The sequence below is a fragment of the Anthonomus grandis genome, chromosome 8 (genome assembly GCF_022605725.1).
Source record: "Anthonomus grandis grandis chromosome 8, icAntGran1.3, whole genome shotgun sequence".
Lineage (NCBI taxonomy): Eukaryota > Metazoa > Arthropoda > Insecta > Coleoptera > Curculionidae > Anthonomus > Anthonomus grandis.
The window spans coordinates 937,498-961,688 of NC_065553.1; the positions used below are offsets into that span (position 1 = coordinate 937,498).

At 32.6% G+C, this 24,191-nt stretch overlaps 2 protein-coding genes across 2 annotated transcripts in view; both read right to left on the bottom strand.

Moving 5' to 3' along the window:
* Nucleotides 1-24,191, bottom strand: part of LOC126739502 (uncharacterized) — a 77,205-nt gene that overhangs the window by 46,554 nt on the left and 6,460 nt on the right. The window contains exons 7-8 of the mRNA XM_050445215.1: nt 10,473-10,770; nt 5,684-5,960 (exon numbers count right to left, since the gene is read on the bottom strand). Coding sequence (XP_050301172.1) covers nt 5,684-5,960; nt 10,473-10,770 — 575 coding nt within the window. The remainder of the gene's footprint in view (nt 1-5,683; nt 5,961-10,472; nt 10,771-24,191) is intronic.
* LOC126739518 (zinc finger MYM-type protein 1-like) lies at nt 14,128-20,100 on the bottom strand. Its single transcript, XM_050445259.1, has 2 exons — nt 15,018-20,100; nt 14,128-14,962 (listed from the first exon to the last, which is right to left on the bottom strand). The coding sequence occupies exons 1-2, from the start codon at nt 15,544-15,546 to the stop codon at nt 14,439-14,441; spliced, it is 1,053 nt and encodes a 350-aa protein (XP_050301216.1). The 5' UTR covers nt 15,547-20,100; the 3' UTR covers nt 14,128-14,438.

Sequence of the window (24,191 nt, forward strand, 5' to 3'; positions counted from 1 at the left end):
AATAAGCGCACATTAACATAGCATAAACAAAAAAATAACATTCAGTCATAATACATTAGCATAAAATATTACAAAACTAAATAAAAAAAAATTATTAACAATACTTATTAATAATAAATGCAGTAAAAAAAATAACAAGTCCCTATAACATAAAAGAAAATAAGGAAACATATGCAGACATATATAGGTTTTAAAAAATATTAAAAAATACTGAATTAAAATGTTGCCTTTCTTGCCTTTTTCCATGCAAAATCCGATATTAATTCACAATAGCTAATTTTTTCGCCTATGTCTTGTTCAATTGCGATTGTTGCAAGACCACTTAATCTTTCCTGTGACATAGTTGAGCGCAAATAGTATTTTATTAATTTTAACCTTGAAAAGCTACGCTCACCTGATGCCACAGTTAAAGGTAAAGTCAGAAATAATCTTATAACAATTGCAATATTGGGAAATAATGAAACAAGATTATTCTTGCATATATAATTCAAAATTTGTAATGGTTTTAATTTTTCTGTCAAAAATGGTTTTAAAGCTATAATTTTGTTATATAATTCAACACCATTAAAATCACAAGATTGATCTGTCGCATTAACGTATAATGCATATAGATCATTTACATAGGCTTGCAGAATATTCTCATCTAGTGATTGTATATTAAAAAAAAAATGAAAGTTGCTGTACTGTTCTCTCAAACTTACAAATCGCTCATCTACAGAATTTATACAAACATCTAGTACAGAGTAATAAAAATTCATCTTAAACTGTTCCTTATGGTCGATAATTGCTTCATCATTATGTTCATACAAGAACTGTTTTTTTTTACTTTTCCTTGACGAACTTGGGGAAATGCTATATTAATGCTTAGGTTGTTTGATAAGTTGGCCGCAATGCTATAAAACCTATTAAAATTTTCTTCGTCGCGTAAGTCTTTTAAAAAACTAAGCAACTTCTCTAAAGCGTCAATACCCGGATTTAAGTCCACATTTGAAGTTTGTAAGACTTTACTTACAACATTGACTTTAGAAAGAATTTCATACCAGATGACAGTAGAAATAATAAAATGGAAAGTTTGAATTTTACCAAGTAAAGCAGCAGCTTGATGTTTTGTGCTTAAATCTCTTGAGTTATCATTTTTTAGAAAAGAGAGGGACTCTAATATTTCGTTTAAATTAAACCTTAGGGGTTTTATTGCATTAATTCGGCTCTACCATCCTGTTTCGCTAACAGATTTCAGAACTAAATTTTTGACATAATTTTTCAAAACATCCCATCTATAAGTAGAGCTTGAAAAAAAAACAAACAACTCCTGAATTAAGCCAAAATAATTAATAGTTTCATGATTAATTTTTGCCGCATCGTTGATAACCAAATTTAATGTATGTGCGGCGCAGGGCACACAAAAAGCTTTAGGGTAGATAGGTTTAGATATTTCTAAAATTCTTTTTTGGAGACCGATGTGCTTTCCTTTCATATATGCGCCATTATCATAACTTTGGCCACGTAAATCTCGTAAATCTAATCCCAGTTTAAATCCTTGGCCAATAGTGTCTAGAATTTAAAAAAAAACTCAAAGTTTTCTTCTATTACGAATGCATTTTCTACTTCACTTAGAAACCAACACGAAAACAGAAAAAAACAATAGTTATTTGTTCTGTATGACTGGAATCTGGAGTGCTATCAACAATTATAGAGAAATATTTGGAAATCTTTGCTTGATCGATAATGGTTTTAATAATTTTTTGTGCCATTAAAGAAATTATTTCATTTTGAAATTTGTTACTTAGATAATGAGCAGTATGGTAAGTTTTTTGGTTTTTTGACAATTGTATCCTTCTTAAGTGCTCAGCCATGACAGCATCAAATTTTGCCACCATTTCCACTGCCTTTAAAAAGTTGCCATTATTATTTACACATAGCTCATTAGAATCTCCGCGAAATGGCAAGGAACAACTTGCCAAATACTGAATAATAGCAATTAGCCTTTCAATTACTGCATACCAATGTTTCTTTTCCATTTCGAAGAGAGTCTGATGAGTGCCATCAATGGCGGTTTTATTTTTTATTGACATTTCGGTCGACTTCTTTTAAAATTGTTTTAATTGCGAAGTTTTAAAATTGTTTAAATGGGTTGCAGATTTTTGATTGAACAACTTGTCACTTATGTGTCGCCAATCAGAGAAGCCGCTATCATTTATTCATGACGACATGTTTTGTAAAGACTGACCAAAAACTTTGCAACAAAAGCAGAAAACACTATTTAACTTTATTGAATATATTAGCTATTCTCTTAAAATTTCCTCCCCGTTCTTTAATTTCCTTTTAAAATAGGCCAACGAAAAACTTCTGCCGTTTGAATTTTTAGGAAACACAAAATTTAAACACAAAGTTAAGTCATGGGTTTTATATTGAGCAATTAAAAAATCTATGTATTTTACGGTAAGGGGTGAAGGCCAATTTGCTGGATCACTCAAATCATCGCTCACACATTGTTGTGCTGTTGTAGCGTTGCAACCAAGTTCAATCTCTTCATCGGATGAATTGGATTCATGGAGATATTCTTTTTCCGTACTTATATCACTTGAACTATTGTATAAAGAATTGTCTACCTGGTTCTTGTTTGAACTACACGAAGGAAAGCTGACTTCATCACTAGCACTGGTACTATCGAGATTAGAAAAATTAACTTTAGACGTACTGGATTAATTTTTGCCAATTTCTTTGGGTTTTAAAAATTTTTGTATGGCATCTGCTTGCTCTTTTTAAATTCACCTCCGGATGGTTTTTTTCTCTTTGGGAACATTGTAAATTACTAAAAAAAAAAGTTAATAATTACAAAAAAGTAGTAACAATAGGAGATATGCACGTTTAGTTTAGGTATACAGGGTAATATTTAAAAATTTTTATTTTGTTTGACGTATATTTTAGTGCTCTTTATTTATTTAAATATTTAAGTAATTAACACTGTAATTAAATAGTATTTAATTTAATTTAAAAATAATTAAAGACGTCTATATCAAAAAAATTGATGAGTCTTGCCTAGCTATGCAATGCAAAATGCAATATCCGGTAAAATACATTTTACTTATAACTAAAATAAATAAAAATAAACATACCTTATATCAGATCAGACTAGGAGGAGAGGCGTTTTTATTGACTTATTTAACAGTTTTGTAACAAACAAATAAACCAAATTAACAAACAGTAAGTAACAAACTACCGAGTATTAATAAATGATAATGAAGTCATAGCCTGGATCGACCCAATTGCCAACCAAGTCGGGATAAAACACTAGACAGCAAAAATCAAAACAAACAGAAAACAGGCGAGCCGGAATACGCCAAAACGCCAACTAGAACTAAGTAACTAACTAACTTACTATAGAGGTGGGTTGCTAAATAGCAACCTGCTATTTTATAACTGCTATCTTGTTTGAAATAATTGTAACTGCTATGAGCCCAAAAAATAGCTGCTATTTTTGTAGCAGCTGTAATAGCAAAATAATAATGAGCACGCGAGCCGATTTTGGTCAGATTAGCAAAACTGCGATGCGCGAACTGCAACTGCGACTGAACGGCAAAACGCGATTCGGCGATTTTCGACTATTTACGGATATTTTGCATTTTTAGCAAGTAAGGTGGAGAGAGCAGGGTTTATGACCGGAATTTACCGGAACAGGAATTCGGGTCACATTATTTTATATGGTCTGTTTTTAAAAAACAAAATGCTCACCACTATCACACAATGGTTTTTAAACCGAAAATTAATTAAATTGTTTGAACGATTGTAACAATTTACTTAGTATCGAAACCAAAAATTTACTTGTTTTCACGTGCTTCGACCTTGCACATCGCGCCCAGATAATGGGAGAAAAATGGTACATATTCCACGCGAAATGGAGTAAATTTTGAAATTAATGATGGTATGGAACAGGTGGTTATTGGGTGACAAGGAATATCTAAATATTTAATATCGCAGAGCCAGGAGGACGTTCATATTACATATATGTATAATAATAATAAAATATATTTTATAATATATCGTCGAGATTTTCAGTTAGGTCCCCGTAATTTATTTCTCGAGTTCTAAAGCCCGTTTTAAACGAATATAATATAATAATCGTGTAAACCGAAAATTTAATTTTAAAAAAGTTCGAATTATATTCTCTTTTAACAGTTGTATGTATAATAAGTTTGTAAGTGCGAATTAAAATTCGTTGGAAAAATCCTGAATCCAGTATCGTATTTATCGTAGATTAATCCAATTTTTAAATAAAATTTAAGTTAAAAAATTAACTTGTGTAACCAATGGGGACAAAAAACATTCTTAAAAAGAACAATCAACTTTATTTAATTAAAATTACGTATATTAATAAATATACATACATACATACATACATACACATACGTAACGTGTCAGATAAAGCTGATGTAATAACTGCTATTTAAATAGCAGCTATATTTAACTGCTATTTCAGTTGAGCAGTAGCAATAGCAACTGCTATACAAAAATAGCGGGTTTGACCCATCTCTAACTTAGTAACTTCTAACTTCTGCAGCATACCGTACCGGACAGTAATCAGGAGGGAGAAGGTGCGCCGCGCGCTATTTTGGCTAATCCGTTATCAATTAACGAAAATACCAAAGACAATAGACAGCAAGGATCGCTCACTGCCGTCTTGTCGGAACGCTAGCGCCCAAATAGGAAAAGTCATTGTCAGCAAAACACATGGCATACGTTATAATTCCAATAGCAATTACAAATTAACCATGCTTAGTCATTTTTTTCTAAAACTGTAAAAGCAAAATAATATTTAAAATAAATTTAAACTTAATTTATAGTTACCAATATTGGAATAATTGTTCTGCGAATGATTTGCTTGGATTTTGGATATTATATGTATTCACAAATGTTATGTTGCTTGTGTCGTTTTTTTTTATACATTTTTATTTTTGATTCTTCATTTTGGCGCCTCTGTCGCATGGCGCCTTCGTGCGGGGCACGAACCAGCCACCCCCTAGGCAGGGCCCTGACTGCTAGGTAAAACATTATTATTTATTATTAATCTGCCTGTCCTTGAGAGTAAATACTTGTACTTTTTTATTGCTTGCAACAAAAAATATCTTACTAAAATATTTCGTATTAATACAAGGTGATTCCATATAAGTTTGGTTGTGTGTATTTAATTTCGAACCTAATCTCATTTTCAATAATCTCCAATAAATTTTAATCTTGTCTCATATAATGTAAATACTCGTATACTACATCATTACCGCTGTTTGGCGACAAGGTATATACTTCGGATCCAATGGTCTCTGGTTCGATCCCTATTAAATTTTTTGAAAAACTTTTCACACGGTACACGATGTTGTAGACATATTATATTTTATATTTTTATTTATTTTAGTGAGAGTCAGTGTGTAGTTTTTGTATTTAGATGAGGTGTGTCTATTATGTTAATTAGTGTTTTGTTCCTTATTATTTAATTTTGATAATTTTATTTAGGTCTAATGATGCCCTAATGCGGCGAAACGCGTAACCTTTTAATAGACGCTTTATTTGAGAGACTTTGACTTTGAGTATACTTTCTCCTCCTTTGGTCATATAACCAAGTCTCTTTGAGAATAATGGATAATTATTTTGAATTAAATGAATTTGTCAAATTGCCACATAAGTTTTCTACCTCATTGTGCATTGACCTGTCCACTAGATGGTGGATACTTCTGCCCAAAGTCCATAAGACGCCCGCGCCGCCCGTGATGGCGGCTCCGAAAAGAACGGGCGGGGCGAGAACCGGCAGGGCGGCCAAAGCGGGTATTGCGGCGCCTACTCCGATCGCCGCCGAGCCTACAGAGGCCACGATACTCGTCACGTCTCCTACCACGAGTAGCTTTTTTGTGATGTGACACGCGGGCGACAGATGGTCCTCTACTGGCAAAACGTCTGTGTTCCATTGATATCTGGGGTAAATAGATATTTGACCTTCATAAACCAAATTCAAATGCTTTATTTGCCCATATATACAGGGTGTCATTGAAATGGTGTAAAAAAATTCGGGGGGTGATAGTACTCCTAAAAATTTTTAAAAAAGTTCCTATAACTATAGGGCGGAAAATGCATATTAAGGAAGTTAGGGGCACTGAAAGGGTAAATTTAAAAAACGGTTTTTTGAAATTGTAGGCTTAAAAAACGAGATAAAATTTCGAAAAAAAATCCTCTGCCATAAATTTTGACCCAAAATCAAATGGTGATACTGAAAAATAATTTGGAAAATCGGAAAGGGTAGTTTTTGCAAGGGTAGGGGGTTAATTCGTGAATAACTTTTTTTAGGTTATTTTCTTCGCAACGTGGGTTCATTTTTTAAAAACTACATACTTTTTCCTACAAAAAAGGTACTCTTGTTGCACATCGCCCAGAACGATGGTTTTCGAGAAAATTGAAGGCAAAAAGTTTGCTCTGATGGGCTGCTAACTGGTTAAACAACATAAACTTATGAAAGTTATGGGGTTTCAAAAGTAAACAAGTAGTTATTAAATAATTAATTGAAAAATCTAAATTTTATGATTTTTAAAACATCTTATTGCTTTAAAAAACGAAATAAACCAATTACCAAAATTCCTTATTAAAATAATGCATTTCTTAATTCATTCATAGTAAATGTTCAAAGTGACCACCATTCATTTCAATGCAGACATCTGCTCTTCTTCTCCATGATCTGCGTACCCTGTGGAATATCCCTGGGGTTGTACGAATTTGATTGGAACAGTCGATAATGCGTTGACGTAGTTGCTCTTCAGTATTAATCGGCACTGAGTAAACCAAAGTTTTCAAGTGGCCCCAGAAGTAGAAATCTAATGGATTAAGACCAGGTGATATTTCTTTGATTACCCTTTCAGTGCCCCTAACTCCCTTAATATGCATTTTCCACCCTATAGTTATAGGAACTTTTTTTAAAATTTTTAGGAGTACTATCACCCCCCGAATTTTTTTACACCATTTCAATGACACCCTGTATAAAGTTATAAATACAGTTATAAATCTAATTAAAATTTTGGTAAAAAGGATCAATTCCCGATTATAAAAACCGTTAATCTGTTGGTACAGACGAAATAACCCTTAAAAATAATTAATTTATATCAAATAAATCAAAAGGAAACAAATAATAATAATAATAATAAAGAAAATTAATCCAGAACGGGAGAGCGGCAGATGCGGTAACGGATAAAAAGAACCAAGAACCAAGGATGGTAACGCCCAATATTTAAGACTCTAAAAAAAGCAAAAATGCAAAATGTCGATGTCCATAAGGCATAATGACAGTTTTCAACTAATGGCAAATAATATTGTTTTTTTTTATAGATTTTGTTTTTGTTAGATTTTTACTCTAATTTGTATCTGATGTTATAATAAAAAAAACAATTTATTTATTATTACAATTTCAAGATTTTATTGAGAAAAACACATTCGGTGACAAATTAAAAGTAGAACAAAGCTTATCGTATTATCGGCATTTTAATCCTCTTCATCGTCGACGTTAGGATTTGTTTTATATGGAACAAGATCTTTGGCTTTCTTTGAACTCGGTAAACTTTCAAAATAACTTTTGTATGCCATGGGAATAATTTGCTTACCAAGCAAATAAAGTAGGTAAGTCTTTTTTTTTGGCTTCTGAAATTGGAAATCTTTGTTTATATTTTTGTGCTAAGTCCAAAGTTTCCCATGATACAGTTTTCTTTTTTCTTCCTTGCAAAACATCAAATTCTAAGAATTCATTATCAGCCAATGAATATTTATATTGAATGATGAATGGTTTAGATTTATCAAATCTTAGCCATTTAATGTGAAGCCATTATATTTGTTCCTTAGAAGTATTTACTTTGGTATTTTGCATTACAAGTGACGCCAGTTCCTGTAAGTCATAAAAATCTGGAAAAGCAACGTTATAGACCTGATACGGACATGGGTTTTTTTCTTGCCATTTCTATTAACAACCCCCATTCTTCGGTTGAGAAAATTTTTCGATGTTTACGTGCTCCTTCAATAGTGGCGTATATTGAATCTGCCTCTAGATAGGAATTCCGGATTCCATGAACTTTACTTAAACATCGCTGCAGTAGCAAATTGATTCCGATTTTGCCCTCCGCAAGTATCAGAAAAACTAGAAACATGTGACACAGTCTGAGGTAAGTTGTACAGGGTGTCCCATTAAGAATGTTCCTCGGCTGTATCTCAGGCCCCAATAATCGTAGAGCGTTGAAAAAAAAAATTAGTATAAAAGTGGCCCAAAAAAAAATTGCTGAAAACCCGCAGTTAAAAATAAAAATCGACATGTCCGAGCGTTTTTTTTTTGAACATACCCCTGAATTTTAAATGAATTTATTCCAACCTTTACGTTCGCACTGTATAGATATTCTTTAAAGAAGTTTATACCATATTCAGAGATTCCAAAATATCTTAGTTTAGCCACAGAATAAACGATCTCACAGAAGCGAAGGCTTGCGTCGGCTCCTTTGATATCCGTGAACCAGTTTTTTATAAGCCGAACTGACAAATGCACCCGGCGCAAATACACTGAGAGATCTCGTAAAGTTGCAGTAAACGCATACACTGAACAAAGTGCTTTTATTTTTAAAATCAGAATGGTTATATTCTATAGTCTATTATAATACGGGAGCAAACTACAAAATTTAGTTACATTTTCAGTCCTTGCTTTTTAGAATAATTATAATAATTATTATTTTTATAAAAATTGTTATTTGACAGTTTTGATACACGATAGAGGTGTAGGTTAGTATATTTTTAATTTGTTTTGGAATGGAATTTTTGTGTTAGTTGTTTTATGATAATGGTAAATAATATTTGCCTTTAGTAAAGCACTAGCTGAGAAAAAGTCTGCTATTTGTGTTAATATGTTAACAATATACATATACATATGTACATAGGTAGGTATTTTTAAATTAAATTTTAGCTGGAAGGTTTATACGCAGGTCTGTTTTCTCGTATGTTTTAAACACAACACATTTAAGAGTAGGTATAATCCGCTTTTATATATTTATATATAAAAAGATATATGTATGTATTATTATATACATATGTAGGTACCACACATACGTCCATATTTTATAAAGGTATTATACGTTGTATAGTCGCCGTCCATTATGATGTCTGGAACAAAATATAAGATTTTTAAGGGTTTTACTACTACTATATTATGCACTTGCATGGGTAAACCAGTCCATAAAAAGACAGATAATTGAAAATTAAAGTCATTATTCTTTATCACATAAAAATACTGTATACCTAAATCAACCTTAATATTTTTATCTATGTACAATGTTATGTACCTGCACGTATGTACACATACATAGATACATATGGTTTAGGTATATAAATATATGTTTATTAAATTAAATAATGTTTATTCTGTATTTATTTGCATGGCACGACAAATTAATTAGGGAATATTCTGAACTTTTCAAAGCTTTTAAACAACCATAATAATAATGAATAATACATAATAATGTAACTTTTCAATACCTACTTTCTTTTATTATTGTTATTGCTCATCTTCTAATATCCCTAGGAAACGAAAATAAACTTTTTGCAGCGACGCTTTTGGCAAAACAACCCATATACGCACAAAAAGTTGGTATTTTAGTGTTTTTTTTTAAGTTTTTAGCACAACACAAATGAAAGAAAAGACAAAGTCACAGAGCACAGAGTTAAACTCCAAAACAAGGTAATGTGTAATACCTACTTAACAAAAATAAAATAAAAAACGGCAAATTACAAAATATCGCAAATATACACACTAACGCTCGTACTAATACACTAATTATGACCCAATACCCCACGTGGGCGACGACAGTTGTACCCGTTAGAATGGGGGTAATTGGGAGGAGCCTGAACGAAAAACCGGTTCGGTAAAAAGGGCTAGCCTTCGCTTCTGTGAGATCGTTTATTCTGTGGTTTAGCCAACAACATTTCGTGGTTAAGTGTGTCGAAAGCTTTACTAAAGTCGAGCAGGGCCACACATGTCGCTTGATTTTGCTCTTCGTTCACTCTTTAGTCATTTAATATTTGAACTAAGCATGTTGACGTGCTAAAATTGTTTCTAAATCCTGACTAGCAATCGGGAATTAAATTATAAGCTTCAACAAAATTAGAAATCTGGTTATAAATATGTTTTTCAAACACTTTGGAAACTGCAGGCCATATACTGATTGGTCTTAAATCTTTGTATTCTTTAGGTACTGAATTTTTTGCAGTATGTTTGATTATTGCTTTTTTCCATAAATTTGGATATTTTAAGTCATTATTATATGTAATAACGGATTTAAGCAAAATCGAGAACAAGGTTTAATGTCCTTAATTGAATCAGATAATTAGAAATTTAATAACATTTGGTCTTCTAAGTCTAAAGTTACTAGGTTATTAATCAATAAAGCGCTTATGATACAAGTTTAACTCACCTTCCGGCTTTTGGTACAATTATATGCCCCTTAGGATATTTATTGTTGGTCAAGTAAGAAGTCCAAGTTTGATACACCCTGCCAGTATGGTCAATTAATACAGAGCAAGGGAATCGTATGACCGAATGACGACTTTTTCGGCATTTTCTTAAGCGAAATACTGGCAAGGGACACCAATCGGTAACCGGTTTATAATTCGGATCTTTTTTTCTTTTTTTCATTTTCTCTTCCGCTAGGGGCACTAGACAGACGTAGAACACCGCTATTTCGACTCGGTCTTTCACTTCTGCAATTTTACCTAAAGGATAAATATCAATCAATCATATGCTTTATTGTCAAAAAATTACAGAATTTTGTAGACAAAGCTAATAAAAAAAACATATAAAAACAAAATAAATACATGCAAAACTGTACAAAAACAAAGTACCTGGTCAATATACATCATGACGTATGAAATGTCAATGAAAATAAACACAATAGTCAATAACAGTAAATTAATTAAATAACAGAATCAAAGTGCAATTTATTTACTAAAAAAAAACTAATATATTCTCTATTTTAAGATATTAAAAGAGCCAGTGTGTGTGTGTGATACCCAAAAAGTTATCCTAGAAAAAAATCCTCCACTGCGTACAAGGCTTTTTCCAGAAAGTACGCCTTCAAAGCATTATGAAATCGAGGAAAAGAAGTAATTGATTTAATGTCCAAAGGCAAATGATTATGCATCTTTTTAGCTCTGTATAGAATAGAGCTTTTTACTAATTCGGACCGAGGGGTTTGCAGATAAAGATCATGCACTGCGTTGCGAAGTGAATAATTGTGAAACGGCCTACTTGGCATTTCTGACTTATGTTTGCGTACTAAGCAAATAGATTCCAATATGAATAAAGAGAGAAGAGTAAGTATCTTATATTTTTTAAAGATTTCTTGACAGTGAGCTCTGCTATTAAGTCCAAGCAGATACCGAACTGCTCTCTTTTAGAGTTTAAAGATGCGCTCAAATTGAGTCACACTGCATGTGCCCCAGAATGGAAGGGCGTAACGTAGATCTGACTCAAAAAAGGCATAATAAACTGTTCCCAGAACTTCACAGATTCAACGACGCCCAAACTGGTGTTGTTAAGTACAAAGGGTTGAATAGTAGTTTTATATGATAAGACTTTAGTTTTTGAGACATTTAGGCACAGAAAATTAGAATCGCACCACGATTTAATGGTAATTAAGTCATTAGAAACAGTAGCATGTAGTGCCCTAGCATCCGGATTGCTCCATGTAAAGCTAGTATCGTCAGCAAAAAGACAGATTTTGCCACTGATGTTAAGATTGGCCATGTCATTTATAAAGATCAGAAGCAAAATAGGGCGCAGGACTGAACCTTGAGGTAACCCACATTCTATTGGTTTGCAAGAAGACTTCGTCGTATCAACCTTTACAAGCTGATTTTTGTAACTGAGATACGATTTAAATAACTCAAGGGGCGTTCCTCTGAACCCATAGTGCTTCAATTTGTCAATTAAGATGTTATCGTTTACACAATCAAAAGCCTTGGAGAAATCACAAAAAATTGTTGCTGTTGAATGATTATTATTTATTCTGGTGTAAACACTATTAAAGAGAGAAAACATAGCATCATTTGTGCACTTGTTACTCAAGAACAGTGGCGAAGCGTACGAGTAGACAAGGTAGACACTGTCTACCCAAAATTATCCAGTTATTTGTCATTAATTTATTACGTAATTATTTCATGTAATTGTTGAATTAAAATTTTAAAAAAATAACACAGAACGTAGTCGCTATCCTTACTATTATTATATAGTATCTAAACATGATTAATCCGAAGGCTGACACCCAATTAATGTATACGAGCCCCAAGAAGACACATTGATATTTGTCTTCCGAAATTTGGAGCTTATCGAACCAAATACGCATCAAGCAGGCTACAGAGCACATAACACATAAGAATGTGTTATGTGCTACAGAGGTCCGGCCGCATTCAGCCTATTACCGTTGATTGAATATTTGGGATTGAATACCCAAATATTCAATCAACGCTATTACGTATGCAAAATTAACTCGCGGGGAAGACATTCGAGCTTTTGTCTATCGAAGTCGACCAGCTATTTTATTATGCTGTTGAGGGTTATTGTTTATGGACACGCTTGATCTGGTCAGCCGCAATACATCTTCAGTTTTGTCTGCATTTGGTGGGGGCGCGTGCTATAGTAATTTAATTATTGTGGAGCAGACTTTCCATATGCCTTTTGTCCTTTTTTTCAAATTTTCAACCAAAGATGGCGTTGCAAACTATATACACTTTGCTACAGTATTATGCGACAAAAGACGTTCCAAATGCACTTTGTCCCATGCAAATTAAATAATGAAAATACCTTGGACTTTCTATATGGTATATGTCCATTAACAGTAGACAAACTAACAGAAGTTTGTCCTTGCACCGTGGACTTATTGCCATTTGTTTGTCGTTACACTTGTTGCGGTTAGAAGTGTTTATTTTGAGTACTTTCAAGTTCTTTGTTTTTTTACGGAATAAATTTAAAATAATGGATTTCCCTGTGACAGGGGATCATATAGTTGGTGATACGGATCGTGGTAGTCAGTGGCGAAGCGTGAACTTTTTTTTCGGGTAGACAAACAATAAAAGTCGCTAATTAGAAAAAAATGTGTATTCCATATTATTCACTTTAGTGAAATAGGGAATAAAAGCGCATGAAAGATTAACTCAAAGAGAAAAATTATGCAGTGATATAAAAAAGAAAAAAATAATAATAGATAGCATAAAAATAAATACTACTTACAAAAAAACACAACATATATTATAAATATTACATGTATATACTTTACATAAATATTCATATTGCTTTATAGAGAAGTTCAATACGACGCGATTTGCTCATAGCAAAATGGTCAATGACTTTTTCTTTAAATTGTGGGTGTCGATTGTAATCTCCAACGATATTTTTTTCTATAGATAGCGTGGATAACGCTAACAACCGTTCGTTCTTCATCGAGTTTCTCAAATATGTTTTTATTCGTTTTAAGGTACTCATAGATCTTTCTGAGGAGGCACTGGTCACTGGTATAGTAAAAATTAGCCTCAATAATTTTATACTTTCAGAAAAAACATCATTTAAATCATTATCATAAATATAATTAAATAATTGTAATGGTTCTAAATATTGTTTAATATCACAAGCATATATAACTGATAGTTCATTTTCTAATTTTAATAAATTAAAAATTTTTGGATAGGTACTATCCAATTTTTGGTAAAGGTATTTTGGGGATTGTTTTAAATAATCGGGATATTTTTCCCTATCAAAAAGATTTATAAATGATAATTTGTGAATATCGCTAAATCGTTCCTGCAATTGAACAATAATTGTATCAATTACCTCAAATGCAACTCTTTTAAAATTCATCTTAATATTCTGAGAAATCGCGTCACCTAAAAATTCGTCACATTGGTCTACACAAGAAGCAATATTTTTAGAAAATATAATTATAATATATATTTTTAAAAAATATATCTGAATATATTTATATTCAGATATATTTTTAATTGTTTGTTCTACTTCTTTGAAACAAATTGCAGGATTTGACAGTATTTTTGATTGCAAAATTGAGTATAAATGAGTTGAAAACACGAAAATTTTATAAAAAAGACATAACATTAGAACAAATTTAGGTTGTTTTAATATTTTAATTAAACCTATAGCCAAATTAGTACTTTCTGGATCGAATTTATCAGAATCTTCTATGAATTTCATAATTTTTAATAGAGTATGATAGTTTCGAAAAATAGAGAATACTGACCGAGAATGGAAATTCCATCTTGTGTCAGACCCACTTGGAATACTAAAACCTGATTTTCTTAATTCATCTGCTCGTAAAGGAGATCTTGCAAAAAAAGTTTTAAAACTACTTAAATTACAAATAAACAGTTTAACATTAGTAATTCGCTTGGAACAATGTAAAAGAACTAAATTTAGTTGGTGAGCATAACAGTGTATAAATAGTGCTTGTGGGCAGATTTTTTATTATAGTTTGTACGCCACCCTTCGTTCCTGACATGACACTAGCCCCGTCATAAGTTTGGGATACAAGTTTTTTTTCGACTTGGCATAATTTTAACACTTCCAATATTTTACTACTAAGACCAACGGCCGTCTTATCACCAGATACATCATAAAATCCAAGAAATCTTTCTACTATCTCATTTTTACAGACATACCTCAAAATAACACTAAATTGCGCACAACACGAAATGTCTGTAGTTTCGTCAGCTTGAACAGAAACAAATTCGGTGTTTTTTAATTCTTCTAAAATTATTTCCTGAACTACACATGTGATAGATTCAACAAGATCATTCTGGATGTCACTCGATGTCCCTCTAAAAACCGAACTGCTTTCTAAGTGATCCTTAATGGCAGGTTCCTCCATGGCTAGTAGCTGCAATATCTCCAAATAATTTCCTAAAATATTTATATTCAATGCTAACATTTTAGCAATTAAGTTACAATGACCTACCTTTATTTCTTGACTCTCCAGTCTCATCATGGCCTCTAAATGCAAGTTCTTGCTTCGCCAAAAAACATACAACGTCAATTAATCGGCCTACTATCTGTCTATTTTTTTTCACTTTCTCATTGTGTCTGAAAGCATTAATTTTTCGCGCCTCAATAAGAGTGTGATCAATGCGGACTTTTCCCAACATGCAAAAAAATTCATTACATGAAATGTGTTTTTTCGAGGTAGCATGTTTGTTCGCTTTCTGAACAAAATTTTTGATTACATTGATCCCATCTTTTGCCCAAGCTTCTTCTCCGCCAAATAAAACACAGGGAAAGCAGTACAAAGCATTCAAATTGACGCTTCCCGTCAACCAGCTGAACGACTCGTACCAGGTTTTTTGGAATTTCCGGATAGTTTTGCCGTCTTTTTGTGAAATATTAAGATCAGGTCGTTTTTGAGAATTTTTTAAATTAAGTTTTTCTTCTAATGATAAAGAAGAAAAGTTTCGTTCTTTAATGTATGTAATTGGATCTTCAATATCCATAATTTTAAAATTAAATAAGACAAATAAAACTCAAATACAATTACCAATATCAAACAGTCATTCATTAATAACTACTAAAATTAAAATATCCACTAAAAAAACGTTTTTTATACACCCAAAAATAAAAATACTACTAAATATTAAATTACTAGAGCACGCACCCGCACCAAATGCCAAATGCAGATTTATCAAAACAAAACAAAACTGAAGATGTATTGCGGCCGACCAGATCAAGTTTGTCCATAAACAATAACCCCTCAACAGCATAATAAAATAGCTGGTCGACTTCCATAGACAAAAGCTCGAATGTCTTTCCCGCGAGTAAATTTCGCAGACGTAATAGGCTGAATGCGATGCGGCCGGACCTCTGTCGCCTGCTTGATGCGTATTTGGTTCGATTAGATGCTAAGACAAATATCAATGTGTCTTCCTGGGGCTCGGTGTCAGCCCTGCATTTTTATTTTAATCGGTGCGGCCTTCGAATTAATCATGTATAGATACGTTCTGTGTTAATTTTTTTTCAAATTTAAATTCAACAATTACATGAAATAATTAGGTGATAAATTATAACAGGATAATTTTGGGTAGACAGTGTCTACCTTGTCTACTCGTACGCTTCGCCACTGGTGGTAGTAGAAAAAGGAAAAAATCTTACGTCTAAAGAGCGTAAAAGTAATGTCAGGTAATTCTTACCTTTCCGGTACGCGGCCATTCGTATTTGCCAGCGGATCGTGTTTTCGGGCAAATAGAAAAAGTTACACGATCCTACAGTACAATAAAAACACCTACAAAATATCATGAGATATACTCCAAGAAGGGAGACGTTAGACAACTTGGTAAGGACTGGGTTGTTTACGATATAAAAACTGCGTTAACCTGTTTAAAGAAAATTGAAGGGATCAGTGCGGCCAAATGGATTATTATTAAGAGATCACAAAACAGCAGCAATATTTTGCTTAAGACCGAGTTGTTCTACAGAAATGACGATCCATCCAAGCAATTTCAAACGTTATTAAAACGCGGAAAAAAGCTTTCGACTTTACAGCTACCTGTTGTAATGCTTCAAAATGATCTTAAAACAAAAAAACTCCAGGGCCTCTCAAAACTTTTGGTGGAACTATCAGGGGCAAATTGGCTTAATGATCCTGAGTTAACATGGTTGCAACCTATTCTCTCTAATAACCATGAACAAAATGAGAATCAAGTGAACCAAGATGAAACTGAGGGTGATAATGCTAGCGAAGAAGGTAACATGCTAAGTGATTGCAATAATGATGACAACGGGGACTTCTATGATATTTAAAAATATTTTGTATATCAAAAATAAAATACTGATCTTATAAACCTACTTACGTTTTTTTCATATCCTTGCTATACTTATTCATGCCGCTTTGTATAGACAAACAAAATGCAATTTGTCCAAGGTTGAGAAACTAAATGCAGTATGTCCTACAGTTTTTCAAAGTTTTTTAGGATATAATCAATACCAGATTGTCCGCATATAAGTACATCATTTGCATAATTTTTGATCAATTTTTCGGGTATATCATATTTTTGATAAATTTCTTGCCAGACACGTAGCAGTTTTTGCTTATTTGCCAAAATTACAAAAAATGGACAAAATGCATCTAGAAAGTCTGTTTTGAGTGTATAGAAAAGGTTTTTTTAGTGGTTATTTATGAACGACTGTTCGATATTGGCAATTGTATTTTAGTTGTGTTTTTTTGTAAGTAGTATTGATTTTTATCTATCTATCTTTTTATGCTAGTAGTAATTATTTATTTCTTTTTTATATCACTACATAATTTTTCTCTTTGAGTTAATATTTCATGCGCTTTCATTCTGTATTTCATTAAAGTGAATAATATTGAATACACATTGTTTTTAATTAACGATTTTTATTGTTTGTCTACCCGAAAAAAAAATTCACGCTTCGCCACTGCTCAAGAATCCAAATTGGTGAGGAGTAAGAATTTTATATTTAAACAGAAACGATAAGAGCCTTTTTTAACCAATCGTTCAATGATCTTTGATAAAGTGGGAAGGAGTGCGGTTGGGCGATAGTTTGAAGCTTGTTGTTTATCTCCTCCCTTATGCAAAGGAATAATTATTGCAGTCTTAAGGCAGGGAGGAAAGACTCCATTTTGGAATGACTTGTTAATTAAGTTTGTTAGATGGATTAAGGTGCAATTTGGCAGATTGGAAAACATTTTGAGAGTGAGCCCATCTGTACCAGATATTATGATAATAGATTTGGGATATTGAAGGCAAAGATGCCAGTATACAGTAAGCAGTATGTAGAGTGTTTTGTAATGATTTTTTGCACAATATGAATTGTCACTAATTACCCAACCAAGCTTATATGGAATCACCCAGAATTAATACGAAATATTCGTGGGAGTTTCTTTTGTTACAAGCGATGAAAAAATAGAGATAGATAAAGAAAATAATTAATAATAGTCTTATTTCTAATTGTCTTACAATATACAGGGTGTCCAAGATAAGGATGAACTGTATGGGGATCTCGAAAACGGTAGGAGATACGAGGTCGGTTAAATTAGAGAAAAGTTGCGCAATTCGAACCTTAATTAAATACAGTTTTTAAAACTCCAAATACGTCCGGAGATATCCGAAAAAAAAACGAAATTTAGCAAAAATGGTTTTTATTTTTTACCAGCTCTATTTTAATAGATACCAAAAAACCGAAAGCATTTTTTCAACGCCACTTTTTGTGCTTTACTATTTGATGTATACATAGTTTAGTTATCATCAACTTTATTTTTTATACGGATCGAAAAAAACTTCACCCTCTGTATAAAAGCCTATTTAATGACAATTAAAAGGATGTATCACACAAAGTATTTTTTAAAATTTTATGGTGAAAAAGTCACTTTTTATGAAAATGTTTGTTTGTGTCATAGCAGGCCACGAAGGAGCATTCAAAAAACAATTAGCGCTTACCCATATTAAAAAAAGAGCGAGGATTACTAACTAAAGCATTTTGACATTTGCTCTCAGCTTTTACTTCATTAAAGGTTCGTCTTCGAAAGTTTTTTTGAAATAGCGTTAGTTTTTAATTAATTAAATTACAAAAGAAACATTGATAACATATGCTCAAATATTTGTCCACTATTTTGCCATGCATAGATAAGCTCGTCAAACAGTTGAGGTTTAGTATATTTATAAGTATATCAGGGGTTATGCTATTAATAGCTTCGATCACTAATACTTGAAATTCCTCTTCACTTTCAAAATTTCGCCCATAGACATAATTTTGTAGATATCCCTACACAAAAAAATCCAAAGGCATTAAATCTGGCGATTGTGGACTCCACTGCACATCTACCATGATTTAACTATTTAACTGTTGATTGTCATACTTCTCTGAAATTATGAGCGCCCATCTTGTTGAAACCAACAATCTCTAATTATTCAAAATGGAAGGCTGTCTAGTCGCTCTTCTAAATCATTTTGAAGAAAATTTAGGTAACGATTAGACGTCAGCGAACCGTGATAAATAAATGGCCCTAATGATGTTGGTACCTGGATTCTTTTTTTTCTCGTGGGTTTTCTTGTGACCAATAATGTGAATTAAGACGATTAAAAATTCCATTATTTGTAACCATACTTTCATTTGACCATATTACCTTGGAGGGAAAATTAACGTCTTCTTGACTTTTTCTGGGGTACCATTCACAAAATGTTAGCCATTGAGTATCATTTCCGGGTCTAAGACCTTGACAAACTCGATGCTTAAAAGGCTTGTATTTGTTCTTTTTTAAAACAAAATAAGCCGTTGATTTTGGCACGCCTGTATTTTTTTCTATTTTCCTTGTTGATGTTGTAGGATCTTCAACAACTGACTGGACTATTGTTATTTCTTTTTCTTCATTTATTGCCTTATTTCAGGTTTTTTGAAAGCACCGTGTTCCCTAAGATTTTGAAGCAGTCACCTAAATCACAGTGTAAAGAACAAGACAGTAGGTTCACTCTCTTGCGGCCGTTTGAAGTAGGGACTTCTAAACAGTGCCGACTTTTTTTACGCGGTCGTAAATCATTATTTAGTTTCGACGGCAATCCTTTACGATACGGGGGGTGTTTGAAACATTTTTAATAAGGAATATTTTCGTACATCGCGGCGGGCAGCGTGTAATATATGGAATTTTTTGAAATTAAAGGCACTTTGTATTATTGCTAAAATGAAATTGAAAAAATATTATTAAGTATCTCTTTCGAACAAATAACTGTAAGAAAAACACTTGGTAGATAGCTTTAAAATTAAGTTTATTAGAATGTACACAATTAAATCTTAGCTTTACGTTCCTTTCATGCTCTTTTCTTAACTGACCAAGAAACTACCTACCTAATATTACATACACTTAATTAATAATAACTTCGTTAATACACCCATTTTTTAAATATTTAATAAAATTTACATAATAATGTGATAACAACACTCAGCATATGGAACTCGGTAACAGTGAAATATAAAAAGGCAGTTAAATAAAAAAAACTTATTAAATGCCTAATTATTTGCTTTTTAAATAGGGGATGAAAGAACAAACCACTAAAATTCAGATTTAAACCTTTTTGGCGTTATACCTACCGGAAAATTGCTATTTTTTAAAAGTTGTAAGAAGTTACGTGATGATAATATATAAGTCCAATGAATTATTCTCTGTATATAGGTAAAGATTATAATTAATTTTTTAAAGGTAAAATAAAGCAAAATAGCTTTTAGTTTAAAAAAAATATTTAAAATTAATTTATACTTAGCTCTTGCTGCATTTACTTATTCATAAGATTACTATTATTATATTTAAATTTTAGGTTAATGTCAAAAATCGATTTTAAGATTAATTCAAATGTTTAATTAAATACCAAGTTTAGGATCAGAAAATTTAATAACATTAATATTTTCAAAACAAAACTCTATTATAAATCTTATACTATTAAATATATGAAAATAACCTTATTATTAATGGATAAGAAAATAAAATTTTATTTTTTATAGGGCCAACGAAGAGATCGAAATCGAATTCTAGGTACATAATAATATTTTACGTTCAAGTCATTTCTATGCTTGTTATCATGAGAACACAAATCTTATAGAAGAAAATACTTAAGGTATTATAAAACTTTTTGTGGATCACTATTACCTATTTTTGTAAAAAATACCTTAAGGTCTTTGAAAAGAGTCATCTCTCTGTAATACACCATGTACAAATACTTAAAAATAATAATTTTATTCCGAGGCTTTTATAACAAAAGAAAAGAATCTATTTCTATTATATCTAGGTTCAATGTTCTGATAAAGAGTTTTGTCTTTCATTCTAAGTCAGAGATTGGTCTAATGATTATTAGGTTTTGTAGCAAATTTTGCTTTACTTCGTTAAATTGCGCGTTCATTTTCTAAATGTTTTTATGACTGCGTTAATTTCCACGCCTTATTCTTACAAATATAGCACAAAAACAATTAATACTAAAGACTGTAAGTACCCTAGTAGCTCGCGGGAGTCTGCTACTTCGAAATTCGACGTTCATTCATTAGAATTCGCAAATTTCATCTAAATAAGCGGAAAAGGCATTTCATGAGAGACAAAATAGATCTTTGGCTTAAAGAGTAATTAATAATTTGTCCCATATACTTTCTTTCTTTTCTAATTTTCTCTTCCATCTATTCGCCAAAGCCTTTGATAAGATGCACCATGAAACTTATCAAGCTTGGTTTTCATTCTAATCTTGTACAATTTTTTGCTTCCTATCTGGCGGATAGATACCAGTTTGTAGAGTATAATGGGTATAGGTCATATAATATATGGTTTATAAAGCATATAGCGGTGCTCCTCAGGGTAGGAATCTTGCTCCTTTTTTGTTTTCCATTTTTATCAATGACATATCTTTTAACATTTTAAGCAATAGTCTTCTGTTTGCTGACGACCTAAAGATATTTCGCATTGTAACTAATTGGGATGACTGTTTGCTTCTCCAAAATTATATTTATTTAATCTACAACTATTGCAAAATTAATAGGTTCCTTTCAATATTGAAAAGTGTAAAAAGATGTCCATTTCTTTGGTAAAAAATGAAATTAGCTTCGACTATACATTAAATGGTACAATTATTTCTAACTGTAATTATGTTCGTGATTTGGCTGTGACTATTGACAAGAAGCTTAATTTTTGCAATCATATCGATAACATCATAAAATCATCTTTAAAATCTCTTAGTTTTATTATAAGAGCTACATTAGCCTTCACTAATATATTATCAAGTAGAATCATCTTACTTAATTCCCTAATAAAATCGCGATTACTTTATGCGACTCCACTCTGGTATCCTAACTATACTATTCACATTATTAGCCTTGAATTTGTTCAACGTAAATTTCTGAAACCATTTGTGCAGGTTTACTTTTTCTTTTTAAATTATGTAATGGTCGTATTAATTGCCCGGAATTGCTAGCAGCTCTACACTTTGTTGTGCCTTACAATAATACTAGAAGACAAAACATTTTTCACTTACAAACATATAGCACAAATTTAGCAAAGAAAGAGCCTTTATACAGAGCATGCTCTTGGTTTAACTTGGTCCATTTGAGTTTGGTCGATCGATTTGAGTGTGGGGATGGAGCGAACTCCGACCCACTAAAACCCTTTCCTCTGTGACCCTGGAACCGCTCGTGAGCATTACTTTAGAGTTTTCTCCTTTTTACGTCAGTAATTGTGCTTATTCCCTCTTTCTTGCCTCTCTTCGCATCTCTTCTTTTATTTTGATATTTAGTATGTTTCTACACATGTTGCTAATGCTGTCCCAATCTTTCTCGCTGCGCAGCAACAATTCCGCTACATTTAGTTTTGAAACTGCAACATTGCAGATTTGATTAGCAACTTCTCTTTGAGGTTCGAAGTTTTTGCACTGGAAAAGCGTATGCTCCGCCGTGTCTTGCTCCGCACAATACCACCATCTGTCAGTTTCCTGCTTACGAATCCTCTTCAAGAGGGTCCCGAAGGTACCATGGCCTGTTATTGCCTGCATAAGGTGGTAATCTACGTTGCTCCATGTCCTTAAGGACCATTTACGAACATCCTCGATGAAATTATTCGCCCATCCCTCATAAGAAGACCATCTAGATTGCTAAGTGCTCATAAGTTGGTGTATTGCTTCCGTTTTGAATTCTGGGCCGTTTGCGTGTAGTTCTGTCCTTTCTTGTACCAGTAGGTCAATTGGCGGCATTCCAGCAGCTGCAAGAACCGCCTCCGCGGACACGGTTCTATATGCAGACGTGGCACCTATTGCCAATCTTCTATTTACTCCTTCTAGCATTTTCCGATACTTTTCATACTTCAGAGCTCTGCTCCATAATGACGAAGCATATAAAATTGCGGGTATGGCGGTGTTACTAAGAAGTTTCCTTTTGTTAAAGTTTGGGCCCATCGCATTGGGCATAAGTTTCAGCAGGATGTTTGTCATAGTGTTTGCTTTTTTTACTATTTCTACAATATGTCTATCTACCTACTACTCTTAGTTGTCTACTCTTAGTTGGATTTCTGCGCTTAATAACCTTCGTCTACCGCTCAATACTAACATTTCTGTTTTCTTGGCAGAGACCTTTAATTTCATTTTTTTCAAAGTCTCAATTACTTTTCGTGCGGCATGTTGTGCTTTATCTTCCAGCTGTGACTTGGTTTTCCCCGTTACAATGATTGCCAGATCGTCCGCGTATGCGATCAGTGAGACTCCCTGCTCCATTTCCAGGTTCAAAACCTTATCATATAAAGCGATCCATAAAATTGGCCCCAAAATGGAACCTTGGGGGACCCCACACGTCATGTCAAAGGAGATTCCGTTTATAATGATTTCCCGGTTTGACAAGTAGGACTTGATTAGATCCACCAGATATCTGCTGATTTTTGCGTCCTTAAGAGACTTTACAATCTCTTCCCATCTGGCAGAATTAAATGCGTTTTCTATATCAAATAGGACCATTACACCGAAACCTCTATCTTGGGATGCTTTTGCACAGATTTGGTCTTTAATTTCCTGCGCTTTCTTGAGCGCGTCCAGTGTAGATCTACCCTTTATGAAGCCGTGTTGGTTTTCGTGGATCAGGCCTTTTATTTTCATTTCTTTCTGTAGCCTTCCCCTGATAAGCAGTTCTAGGAGTTTTCCACACGAGTCCAGAAGACATATGGGTCTGTATGACGTTTCTGTATCTTGAGCTTTTTTGGGTTTTTCAATCAGCATATCTTTAATATGTCTTCTCGTCATTTAAAAAAATGATTGTCAAATAATATCGTAAACCTATATAGTTAATATACCTCTTATATATTTTTTTTCTTCTTGAACATATTTTATCATTACCTATTAGTTTTATTTTTATATATTGTCTTAGTGATTAGGATTAGATTCCTGAATAAATAAATTTGAATTTTTATGTTTATTTCACTTTCTGTGAATGCGAAATAATAGAATAAAAAATTAGCTAATAGCGATAATTTTTTTGGCTGAGAATATTATCTTTATACATCACTAAATAAGATCAAAAGGAAGATTAAAGCTCGTCAAAATAACCCTGGTAACACAGAACAACTTATACCGGTGGTTTAAGAGGAATGGGCAAATGTTCCCCAAAAAGAAATTGA